The sequence below is a fragment of the Esox lucius genome, chromosome 4 (genome assembly GCF_011004845.1).
Source record: "Esox lucius isolate fEsoLuc1 chromosome 4, fEsoLuc1.pri, whole genome shotgun sequence".
Taxonomy (NCBI): Eukaryota; Metazoa; Chordata; class Actinopteri; order Esociformes; family Esocidae; genus Esox; species Esox lucius.
This window is the reverse complement of record NC_047572.1, coordinates 19,676,861-19,690,616: the sequence shown is the minus strand read 5'-3', so window position 1 is coordinate 19,690,616 and position 13,756 is coordinate 19,676,861. Positions and strand designations below refer to the sequence as shown.

Genomic DNA, 13,756 nt, shown 5'->3' with positions numbered 1-13,756 from the left:
ATCCAGAGCATCCCAAACATGCTCATTGGGTGACATGTCCGGTGAGTATGCCGGCCATGAAAGAACTGAGATGTTTTCAGATTCCAGGAATTGTGTACAGATCCTTGCAACATGGGGCCGTGCATTATCATGCTGCAATATGAGGTGATGGTCGTGGATGAATGGCACAACAATGGGCCTCAGGATCTCGTCACAGTATCTCTGTGCATTCAAAATGCCATCAATAAAATGCACCTGTGTACGTTGTCCATAACACACGCCTGCCCATACCATAACCCCACCGCCACCATGGGCCACTTGATCCACAACGTTGATATCAGCAAACCACTCATCCGTGAAGAGAACACCTCTCCAAAGTGCCAGACACCATCGAATGTGAGCATTTGCCCACTCAAGTCAGTTACGATGACGAACTGCAGTCAGGTCAAGATGAGTTTAGCTCTTAATAAATGGGGGCAAAAACTAAAGTGTTGCGTTTATTATTTTGTTCAGTGTAGTTGGATATGTAGGTATGGTGGAGGCATGACAAAGTAAACCAATGAGATGGCAGTCCCATGCAATGTTAAATATTCTATATACAGTAACACACTCCATTACAGAGTCAAGAGTTATATTGGTCTGACAACCAAGTCATTGATTTCCATTGCATTCCTAGGGGGTAAAAATAAATATATTTTCCATGCTGCCGGGAGAAAGGCATCCAAGCACTTCCTGGAAAAATTGCGGGGGGGGGGGGGGGCATGGAAATCATGAAGGCTCTATTGTGTGAGGGTCAAATGGTTGAACTGCCAACCAGTGGGAGAAGGGGCTGGTTTGATTTCAGACGAGCCATTTGCCATGTCTTGTTGCACAATCCAATTAAGTATTTATTCCCTGGGACATTGGCTTATTGTATAACCGTTTCACACTTCAAGTGCCGAATAATGATTGGAGTGATCAAATGTTATGGCAGACATTGAATGGGAAAGGCTTATTGATACTGTCTCAAAGTATTCTAAACTGAAGACATTGAAAACTCAGCATAATTAGCAGATTTCTGGTGGAAGGGTAGTTGCTTTAAATGCGCTTCGTCTCACACACCCATACATTCAATACAGCACAATGCACTATACATGTCTTCATTACCCCTCGACACCTCCTTTATCTTCTATACAACATGTAACCTCATATGTACAGTAAGGAATGCACAGAAGTGAATGCTACCTGGCCTCTGTGCGTAAAGAACTCAGTTTAGAATCGTCCTGTCTCATTCATCATATTCACTTCAGTGACTACTTGTTCTCACAGCCATTAGATAGAGTTTGACTTCAATTTCTCATGCTCTTTTTTTGAAATTCAGATCAATGTGCTGTGCCCCAGAAGAAGCGGACACAAGGTCAGGTGTGGTTTCAATTAACCTTTGGCGAGGTCTGTAGTCTATCACAATTCCTTCATTTTTTTTACCACAGGGCTGCTGTGTTCACTTGGATTATCCCTCAGCCATACGGAAAGATGGCAGAAAGCATCCCATTGATCTTAGTCATGGCAGTGAGTCCCAGAGCCTCTGTTCACTTTGTTTAAAATAGAGGTTGTGTCTGTGTGTTTAAACCATAACCACATCAGTGTTCATTGAACACGCACTAGGCACACACTTGTAAATTGTAGAGGAACTGTCTGGCAACAGATGTTCTCTGCAGTCAATCAATGTCTAGGCTAATCTGACCCATCATTAATGCCTGAAAGCAGTTCTAAAATTGGTGCATTCTTCATCAAATTACTTTGGATGAAAAAAAGACACACATATGTACAGTTTCCCTAATTTAAATGCTGCACAAAACGTCCCCTTACAAATTATGTCTTCCCTGTGTTGACTACTTTATTGTTTTATGTGATACATTTTGGACAGATATCATCCTGGTTTAACCTAGGAAACAGGAAATACATTGTAAATGATATTTTCAAACCATTGGATGAGTAATCAAACTGTGTTTTGGTGACAGGCTTTTCATACAGTTGATTATTCCATTTTGCTGAAGAATCTGAATCCTTGGACATCGCCATGGATACCTATAGAATATACCTATAGCAATATACCTATAGAATATACCTATAGCAATATACCTATAGCAATATACCTATAGCAATAGAGCACCGGCTATTTTAAGGGATGGGGTCAAATCAAAATTCCTTCATTCTCACAAAGGCGTAATTCAGAGGATGATTACAGTCCTTAACCTTTAAAAAAAAAAAAATCATGTCATTTTTCAATTTCATTTATGATGACACAGTATGTTAACACAGCTCATTCCTCTCCTTCACAAGCATTTCCACACTTACTATTTGATTTACAATTTCTACAAAATTCCCTTGTGGATCTTAGGTTGGATCTTGGTAATGTGCTATACATGCATGATTCAGTGTAATTGATACCTCTATTTAATCATTAATGTTGCACTTAATTACTGGTGCAAACTTTCACACACTTCAACGTTTCTTTTATATGCATTAGTTGGCTAGGATTCCCTGACTTCTGAAAGGGCCAGACATTGCTTGTAAAGGTTGGCTAGTCTTAGAGATATTGCTGGCCTATTCATAACTACTATTCAAAACTGCTTTTGACTATTATGCCCTCCACTTATGTAATCTTTTGCAGAGTGATCTTATGTTATCCTCATCCCTATAAGGAAGTTTAAATGTGTCATAAATTATTAGTAATGTTTTTAATCTGTTTATGAATTCTGTACTTTGTGTGATATTATAGATTGTTAAATATGAATAGAATGTATGCTGATGTGTAACAAAAATACGCAAATACCATTATTCTACATAGTTCACTGACTCTTAATATTAAGGCCAAGAAGTCAAGAGGGGTAAAGTATGTGATCAAAAGCCAGCATTTATGATGGTATGGGGTTGCATTAGTGCACATGGCATGGGTGACTTGCACATATGTGAAGGCACCATTAATACTGAAAAACATATATAGGTTTTGGAACATCATATGCTGCCATCCAGAAAATTTATTTTTCAGGGAAGTCCTTGCTTATTTCAGCAAGACAATGCCTAACCACATTCGGCACACATTACCACAGCTTGCCTCCATAGTGAAAGAGTCCACTTGCTAAATTGGTGTGCCTGGTTTACAATAATTGGTCTCCTCAGTTCCCAAATACTCACAGAGTATTGTTAAAATAGATGATGCAACACAGTGGTAAACATGCCCCTATCCCAACTAGTTTTAATTAGTTGCTAGGATAAAATTTAGTTGCTAGCATCAAATTGAAAATGGGAATTTATTTTTCCAAAAACATTTCTCAGTATCCACATTTATATGTTGTCTTTGTTCTATTTTCATTTATTATAGGGATGATAGATTTGCACATCATTGCATTCTGTTTTTATTAGCATTTTACTCAGTGTCCCAAGTTTTTTGGAAAAAGGGTTGTATGTAGTATCCAAATGTCTAAAAACATGCTGCCTGGGACAACTGTGTTATAAAAAGAGTGCTGTAAAGCCAAATGCATCTTCAGAAATTGTTTACAATATAAATTATGTTCCAATATGTAATCAAAAAACACTCTATCAAACATTAAATGTTCATGGCTCAACGACGTATCATATTATCATAATTAACAAAATATTACAGATCAGCGCAAAATGAGAGGTTTAGAAAAAAGTTAGTTTTTTGCAGAAGTTCCAAACTGCATATTTAAATAAGTGTAAAGGTCAGGCAACCGTATCTCTCAGGAATTACGTTAATGTACAACTTATTTGTAAACCGCAATGACAATCAGTACGACCACAAACCGGTGCTGTTGTAAGATTTATGGTCATACAATCAGTACGACCATAAATCAACATATGTCCAGTGCTATCCTTCCTTAGTGACTCGCTATAACATTGTTCCTTAACATCTTGCTATTATATTGGTCATTAACGTAATGGATTGAAAATAAAAAAATCACTTACGAATAACATTTACGGTAACCAGATAAGGTTACATTTGGGTTTAGGTTAGAGGCATAAAAGTACTGTTGTTAAGGTTAGGAATACGGTTATGGTTAAGTTACATTTGAGGTAAGGCCTCACAGTACTGAGGTCAGGTTTAGGATGAAGGTTAAAAACAAGTCTACAAAAACAAGTCTCTCCTCTCGCCGGAACTCGCAATCATTGGACTTAATATGAGTTTCAGAAACTTCTGACCACCATACCCAACCACAACACCCTAACAAACAGCCACTATGTTTAACTATTAATACAGTATCTCACAAAAGTGAGTACACCCCTCACATTTTTGTACATTTTTGATTTTATCTTTTCATATGACAACACTGAAGAAATGACACTTTGCTACAATGTAAAGTAGTGAGTGAACAGCTTGTATATCAGTGTAAATTTGTGGTCCCCTCAAAATAACACAACACATAGCCATTAATTTCTAAACCGCTGGCAACAAAAGTGAGTAAACCCCTAAGTGAAAATGTCCAAATTGGGCCCAAAGTGTCAATATTTTGTGTGGCCACAATCATTTTCCAGCACAGCTTTAACCCTCTTGGACATGGAGTTCACCAGAGCTTCACAGGTTGCCACTGGAGTCCTCTTTCACCACCTCCATGACGACATCACGGAGCTGGTGGATGTTAGAGACCTTGCGCTCCTCCACCTTCCCTTTGAGGATGCCCCACAGATGCTCAACAGGGGTTCCCCAGACCATGACACTCCCACCACCATGCTTGACTGCTGGCAAGACACACTCGTCTTTGTACTCCTCACCCGTTTACTGCCACACATGCTTGACACAATCTGAAAAATAAGTTTATCTTGGTCTCATCAGACCACAGGACATGGTTCCAATAAACCATGTTCTTAGTCTGCTTTGTCTTCAGCAAACTGTTTGTGGGCTTTCTTGTGCATCATCTTTAGAAGAGGCTTCCTTCTGGGACAACAGCCATGCAGACCAATTTGATGCAGTGTGCAGCGTATGGTCTGAGCACTGACAGGCTGACCCCCCCACCCCTTCAACCTCTGCTGCAATTGCAGCACTCATACGTCTATTTCCCAAAGACAACCTCTGGATATGACGCTGAGCATGTGAACTCAACTTCTTTGGTCAACCACTGTATGATCTTGGCCACCATGCTGCAGCTCAGTTTCAGGGTCTTGGCAATCTTCTTATAGCCTAGGCCATCTTTATGTAGAATCCTCAGAGAGTTCTTTGCCATGAGGTGCCATGTTGAACTTCAAGTGACCAGTATAAGGGAGTTTGAGAGCGATAACACCAAATGAACACACTTGCTCCCCATTCACACCTGAGATCTTGTAACACTAATGAGTCACATGAGCCAATTTTGACATTTTCACTTAGGGGTGTATTCACTTTTGTTGCTAACGGTTTAGACATTATTGGCTGTGTGTTGAGTTATTTTGAGGGGACAGCAAATTTACACTATTATTCAAGCTGTACACTCAATTATTTTCATTGTAGCAAAGTGTCAATTCTTCAGTGTTGTTACATGAAAAGATATAATCAAATATTTACAAAACTGTGAGGGCTCTACTCAGTTTTGTGAGATACTGTATGTTCATAACTGCCTCTGGCGGCTGGGTAGTGATGGTAGGGAAAGGTTTCTTCTCTGTTGATATTGAACTTAATCACAAGTCATTAAGGATCAATTGCACTGGGATATGTTGATACAAAATGTAATAGCACCGCTGATATATTCATACTGAATGTAATCGTGGTTCACAAGGAAGTTACAATTTTACGTAATTACTGCAGTGCTGGGTTAATGTTAGATTTTTGCTTAAGCGAAGCATTCATTTGTATGCCAACTCCAAAAGGTTGGATATGAAATCAAACAAGTTCTTTGAGGTAAAAGTGTAAATTTACAGCTTTAATTTGACAGAATTTGTATAAATAGTATTCATATTTGAGTAATGACAATTCATTTCATACCCAGGTCTCCATTCATTGCACCAAAAGTATTGGGACAGATTAAATTAATGTCCAAATGAATCACTTATGTTTAGTATTGGTCACATATCCTGTGCATGTAATAATCCCTGTGCCGTGTCCTGGCTGGGGTCCTCTAGTCACCTCCATGCGCCTGGGGACAACAGTCAGGGCCTGACCACAGAGGTGCCTCTTGCTATCTCTGTGCTACTGTGATAAGTGTCCCCAATTGGAGGCAGCTGCTCCCTATTGCCTCTGATTGGGGATCTTATTTAAGTAGCCCTTGTTTTCCCCTTAGTTTTGTCTGTCATTTTTGTGTGTATGCTTCAGTTTTGCAGTTTGACTCTCCTTTTATTGTTTTTGTTTCAGTTATAGATCATGAAGAAGAACATCCTGTGCCTGTGTCCTGCCTCCCTCGCACTGTGACACCCTAAAGTCATAATAAATTGTAAGAAAGGTCGCTGTTTTTAATCCCAGAGCCAACAAGGTCACATTTGTTGATGTTCCCTTGAGCAAGCCGCTTTACCATAATTTCTCCTATAACTCTCACTGGAGCATCTGCTAAAGATTAAAATGTCAATATAAATAGCAATACCAATGTATGTTGTTACTACAGTTATTACTGTATAATTTACTTGTTAATTCTAATATAAATGTGGCCTTAAGCAGAATGTAATTTCAGCCTATGGCTGAGTATTTCAATTAGCTTGGTTGTGTACTCAATTACTTTTAGTAGTAACTAATTATTAGCAGCAATATCCATATTCTGTAGAGGGACAGCATTTATACATACACTCCTAGACCTTGCTATACCATTCAAACAATATATCCCAGCATCTCTTCCTTAGTGACTATTGGTTGCAACTCAGTCCAATCCCAGTGAAAGAGAAATATTGACATTCTATGCTTCTAACACTCGGTCTCCATGTCAAAGAGATTCAGTATCATACAACAAACATGAGCCACTCTTGAGCCTCATCACAAATCCAAGAGGAGCATAAGCATAAACATGCCCAACAGCATTTCTGACAACATCAAGGATTGCCTAAGAAGAGACCCCTAGCAGAAAGCAAGCATCTAATAGCAGTCTCAATTGATTGCTTCTATTTTCCCACAAGTCTTTAGCATAACAAGGCAGCACCTTCGTTTACAACAGACAACCATATGCAGACCAAAATGTGATTATCCTGTTTTCTTCTAAATACTTCCTGTTTTGTATAAGAGCTGTTTGAAAATAAAATCTGGAATTTCAGCCAGTCAGGTAGCATGGAACATTCTTTGTGAAGTCATGTTATTTAATATGACAATGGGTGTTGGGGTCAGCTCTATACCTTCCAATATACTGTATGTAATATATATATATATATATATATATATATATACACACATTGTGTGTGCGTATGTATGTGTATAATTTCCAGGTATTCTGTGCATACAAACTGATATATGTTGTTTATTTTTGTCCATTAAGTAAGCACTCACAGTGCATCGTGGATTTAAATTAAAGAGAGTCAACTGAGTTTGAATCAATTACAATATGTTGATGAATAAAGACAGCTATAATTGCTTCCAATATTCAAGGATTTACATGATTTGTGACAAAACTACCCCAATGAAACTAAAGTGCAAACTATGTGCCCCAGAAAAATCAATTTATTCACTCATCCACATACATAAAATTCAACTCCAAATTGTATGTCACTTTAAAATACGTTATCCTATCTACCGGTGTGAACTGACCGGAGTGATTGATAGTTTCTGTGGTAAAGCTATTGCATGCCATTGCCATCTCTCCTCCTCTCAGTCCCATGTGTAATAAGAGGAGCGGACGGGAAGGGAGGGAGGAAGCTAGCTGCCTCATTGGTGTGCTAGACATGTCCAACCCTCTCATTCTACACAGCATCAGTAAACAGCAACACAGAGGCCCATTGTGACCAGGAAAGAAAATCACTCAGTTTCAGAAGGGATGAACAGCACTTTCACTCAGTCTCACTCATACCAATTCAAATAGCCTCTGCTATTGACCCACAAGCACAAGCTCACTTACAAGCAAAATACCAGGATTGTAAGACTCACATAAACATTTTCATATTGTTGTGTATTAAAAATATGAAGCAACACATACAACTATCAATCAAATCACACTTGATTTGGTTCTCAGTATACTTATTTCGATATGATAACAAAGTGAACTCTTAAATAAGTAAATGTGAAATAAAACAAATCAGTGAAAAGTCTAAGAATCCATGGACACTGTACACCATTAGTAGCAAGCGGCAAAATATCAGCACCATGGATAGCGAAACAATGGATCTGGAGAAGGTAGGTCCACAGCAGACCTCAAAATATGTAGTCTAAAAGGCTAGATAATAACTTGTCCACTACAAACAAATCATTTTGGGTGTAAGGAGCGTTGAGAACTAATAATCATGTTGTGCTTTTCAAGTAGGCTACAGGGGAGCAGTAGTTGAGGAGAAATTTAAATAAAAGCAGGTACATGTAGAGGGCACTACAGGTCCGAAAATGTATATGTAAAACGAATGGGTAGTCCTGAGGTATTCCTGTGAAGGTCCTATAATCCCTTTGTCGTTAAATTGCATGCACGTCGGTCATTCAGCCATAAGTGTTGAGACAATTCCTCTTCAAATACAAGATGTCCTACAGATTCCATTAAAGATAGAAGTGCTACTGCGCTTAAACCACACACCCGCTTCCTCACATGAGCACGCTAGCGCGCAACAGAAAACACACACACACACACACACACACACACACACATACAGAGAGAGAGAGAGATATAGAGAGAGAGAAACTGGCAGACAGACGAAATCTTAACAATGCTCATTTCAAGTTTCAGACTAGACAAAGTGCGTCAGTGAGAATTGGATGGGGCTTATGGTACAGTGTACTGCACATAATGTATGCAATCCTCTAAAGTGTACATCTTGAAAGATATTCAAAACATATTCGCTACCATACTATCTTAACCTCCTCAATATTCTTTAATGTATTGGACAATTATATTTTACATAAAGATTCTTAAAATACAGCATTTATAAAATTTAAATTTGCAGAAAGCGAAGGTAAAATACGTGGAGTGCAAAGGCACTTCAGGAACTAATGGATCGCCAAGTGGACGGAACCAGTACATGTGTTTCACACTCACCATCGATAGGCTGTTATGTACAGGAATGTAATTTCATAATATGACTCACGTCTGTTGTTCTAAAAAAAAAAAGATATTCGTTCCCACAGATAAAATATAGAATATAAAATGCACAACATAGCCTATTTTACATAGTTCTTGCGGTACCTGCTACGGCCTATGTATTTCAAGTAAAAGAAATAATTTAAATCTCCAGTAAAATAATAACTGCATATACGTTTACTCAAATACAGCTGTAAAGAAAGAAGAGAAAATACTTAGGTTGCTTTCTATTGGACTCGTCAATTTGTGGAGTACATACAATAGGCCTGCATACATATCGATAATAGGTATGTGTGATTATGGTAATTAGGTCAATATCTTACAACTGACTCATTGCTGTTTGTTTTTCCAGAACTTCGAGGTAGTCCGGTTCTGTTTTTAGTTTCCCAGGCAGCAAAGGGTGTTCATTGTTTGATTGTTCAACATAATATTTTCGCGGAGTTCCATAGAGAACAGTTTTATTCAACCTGTCCTGGTTGTTTCGTCTAGTCGTGTCATATGGAGGAAGTATTTGTCTTTTCGGTAAAGTGCAAAAATTATAATTCAGAGCTCCTGCAGTCGGAAGCTCCTTAACCCTCTCTGCAATGTTTTGATAAAGCAGCTCCGGCTCACGATTGGCACAAGATTGTTTCTCAATGAACTCCACTGTACTTATGGTATAAGGGCTTGGGGGTTCCGACTTTTTAGTGTCCATGATAGTGCTGAAGCTTAGTTCTCTTAGATTCCTATAGTAGGTCACTTGCTCACTGTCTTTCTGCATGTAGATGGGGTTCTGACACATCTGACCAACAGGAGGAGGAATGTAGTTATAAACATGCGTCTCTGCTTTATCTGCAGTGGGCTCCGTGCTATATGAACCATACTGTACCTGAAATGAGTTTAAATCTAAATTATTGGTACTGGTGGGAACGCTATCAACTCCTTTGCGTCTTTTGAGGACGAATACAAACAAACCAGCCCCGAAACAGACTGACAGAATGAACACCACGAGCAGTCCGAGAATAAGAACAGATAGGGGCACCTCCGCGTGTATCTCGGGAATCTGCTGGTCTGTGGGCGTGATGGAAGTGGGAGGAGTGGAGTCAGTGCTGGGACTGACTGTAGGGGCCTTGGTTACTGTGACCTCGTTAGGCTCGGGACAAATTGCATCGTTACGCAGTGACCTAAGCAGCCTACCTGCGTGTTTCGAGGGTGAATCACATGTGATCTCATTTACAACTACGCTGGTACTGGACAGCTCCATCCAGTTTTTAAGAGCAACGATGTCGCAGGTGCAATCCCATGGGTTCTCCTGCAGGTCGATCTGAATAAATGCGGAAAGCTGGTCGAGTACACCGCGCACCGGCAAGTGCGAGAAGTGATTGTTCCTCAGGTTTAGTCTTGTCAGCATAGTCCCCCCAAAAACATTGTCGGGTAGGGATCTCAATAGATTGTTGTTGAGGAACAGCAGCTGCAAATTCTGCAACGAGTTAAACGTATGGGGTAAAATGTCCTTGATAACGTTGTACTCCATGTATAAGTATTGGAGACTTTGCAGCCCCGCGAATAATGACTGGGATAGACTTTCAATGTAATTGCCATTGAGATACAGTCTCCGTAGATTAGCCAGGTTTTCAAAGGCTCCATCCTGAATAATAGCTATCCTATTATTTCCCAAGTGGAGCAGCTCTAGTGAGCTGTATTCGGTTAGGTCTGTTCTGTATATAGTCTGTAAGTAATTGCCTGTTAAATGCAATTTCTTTGGATATGAGGGTTTAGGGGTAAGCTCTGTTATGTTATGCAATTTCCTCTCCTGGCAGTTGATATTTAATCCGCTGTCTGGGTTCTGAGAAGTGCAGACACAAATACTAGGACAGGTCATCGGAACTGGGGACCTAGTCTGATAAACCATTATAGGCCCAAATACTTGTTTGTCCTTACTATACGTCACCCGTTGTGTGGGGCGATTTCTTATTTTAGGGGGGCGGGAGGCCCTTGGGGGTTTTGTTGGAGTGAAACCGGTGTGCAGGGTGGGAGAGGGGCCGTGGTATTGGGAATCAGAAGGGGGCTGCATTGCGCGGTGATTAGAATCACCAGCATTTCTTCGGGGGCATAAATCTTGTTTAATCAATTGGGTAATGTCCTTGCCATGCAATCTAAAGGGGGTCTCGCACACGATGTCCCCTACAAAAACGGAGATAGTGTCCAGCCAGGCTTTTAAAGGGATCAGATCACAGGTGCAATTCCATGGGTTCTCCTCCAGTTGAATCTCCATAATACCGCCTATGTGCTCGAGAACACCAGCAAAAGGCAGAATCTTAAGACGGTTCCCCCTTAGATCCAAATGCGTTAACATAACGAATCGAAATACATTGTTGGGAAGAGATAGAAGGAGGTTGTCATTGAGAATCAGTACTTTGAGCTTATTTAATTTTCCGAATGCACCTGCTTCAATGGCACTGATGTAATTATAATCTGCTTGTAAATACTCCAAACTCTCTAAACCAGCAAAGGTGTCCTCTTTGATTATTTCCAAGTTATTGTTGTTAAGATGAAGTCGTTTTAAAAATCTCAATCCTGTAAAAGCTCCAGTCTTTATCTCCTGCAACCCGTTGTTTCCCAGATGAAGGGATGTTACATTACCATAATTGATAAACTCATTCGCATTTAGTCTCGAAAGAAAGTTTCCATTGAGAAAGAGTTGGCAGATTTTGTTCGATGGCGGTTGAAATAGACTAACCGTTGTAAATCCTTTGTTTTCACAGTTGATGCTCAAAATATTCTCCTTTTCCTCACAGGAGCAGCGGTTCTTACAAATGTCTTTTGAAGTTTTGCGGCTTTCTGTCTTCGATGCGATACTGGTCACAGTTAATATGCTAAGCAAAAAGACGCTGTTCAGCATTTTTACAATAATTCTGCTGAATTATCCAGCATCAACGTGTAATGAGCATTGGAGTAGGGAATTTCAGAGGGGACATGCAAACCAAAATTAACAAATCAAGGCGCATGGACGCGTAGGACTCTCCATTGATCTTCGTTACAATCCAAAAACCATATTAAACCAGGAATCAGTCACCAGACACACTCAGGGACAGGCTTGAATGGGCACATTGTTAATCGGGGGCTTGCTTCGCAATATACTGCAATACCCGGTGTTAAGCACGACTATTCATGCAGCAGTTTCAAGCATTTCCTGAGCAGCACAATCAGAAACAGCGAGATACTCACTGAGCTATAGAGATTGTACAGTCTCGCCTCGCCTTGACCCCCAGAAACGTTATTCTTCATAAAATTTAAATTCGATTTTCGCAAAAGAAAAGGCAGACAGACATTCCAATTATATTTTTCTTAATTGTCTCGATGGAAAAGGTGAGAGAACAAACTCTCAGATAGACGGGATGCTAAATACGGTCTGAGGAATTCTCCGCTTGCGCAACTGACCTACTGAGAATGCTATGTATGCCTTAGAATTTCTGCTCTATGTCCTCCCACATTCAAAGCATGCGAGCCCTACGTCACTAGCGTCGACAAAATGTCATACTTGGTAAGAAAAGTTGTGCATTCTTCGCAACAGTAAAATAGCTTTGCTACTGGTATCTGCTGGTGCCTCAATTAATAATGAAAACGCAGTATCACGATACATTATACTGAAAACCTATGCAATCTAATGTGGTTTTATTTCCCTAAAAACGAACCAACATAAACGACCTGCAAACATTTCGTGGTGAAATTCGGAGTGCTATCAAAAGTAAAAGGGTTAGGTAAGATGCGCATCTTTGCTTATATATTTCAATTTTGACTCTCCTGAACCTGCCTAAGAGACCAACTGGATAAATGTGATAGATAAAAAGATGACACAAGAAAATATTTTAGGTAGTGTTTGTAAACATCAGTTTGAATAAAGACATATAGGGGAGAGCGGGGTAAACATCACACGGGTAAGTTGTCACACTCTTCATACCTCCAACACTAGAGGTGCTCTCTCAAAAATCAAATAGCTTCTTTGTGTGACTACATGTTCTATTGTCAACATCCTGTTCTCATCTGGTCAACATCACTCTAATCTGTGGTGAACAGAAGTTTATTTATTACCACTTTACATTTTATGCAAGAAAACTTTGTTAAGCATTAATATTAAAAATTTGAATTTTGCAGTGAGTAGAGGATCTTGAGCTAACCTTGAGATTTAGCCAACATTAGCACACATTTTGGGTACGTTATCTCATTTACCCTGGGTCAAGTCTTCACGTGACAACTGGTCCCACTATACATAGACACATAGAACATGCTCAAAAATATTGTAATATTGTGTAATCAGCTCTGAAAATAGTATTACATGTTACTGTAAATGGATTATTACAGTGTGTTTGTGTGTGTGTATATATATATATATATGTATATATATATATATATATGGTTTAGAGCAGCATTTACCTTGACTACATAAGACTGTTCTTGCATGTGTCAGTGCGTCTACTAACACACTACTTGCCTACTGTATGATACAGTATATTCACACTGTCACTATGTCTCTAGCCATCTCTGCGCTGGGCTCGGGGCATAGTCAGGACAGGACAGGAGGTGGCACTTCCACACCCCAGCACGTGACAGAATGAACCACCTACAAAGGACATGGC

The 13,756-nt window shown here is 39.6% G+C and overlaps 1 protein-coding gene across 1 annotated transcript; it reads right to left on the bottom strand.

Moving 5' to 3' along the window:
* Positions 1-7,348: 7,348 nt before the first annotated feature.
* Positions 7,349-12,567, bottom strand: slitrk2 (SLIT and NTRK-like family, member 2). The gene has a single exon (XM_010902005.3). The coding sequence runs from the start codon at positions 12,019-12,021 to the stop codon at positions 9,460-9,462; it is 2,562 nt and encodes an 853-aa protein (XP_010900307.1). The 5' UTR covers positions 12,022-12,567; the 3' UTR covers positions 7,349-9,459.
* Positions 12,568-13,756: the final 1,189 nt, after the last annotated feature.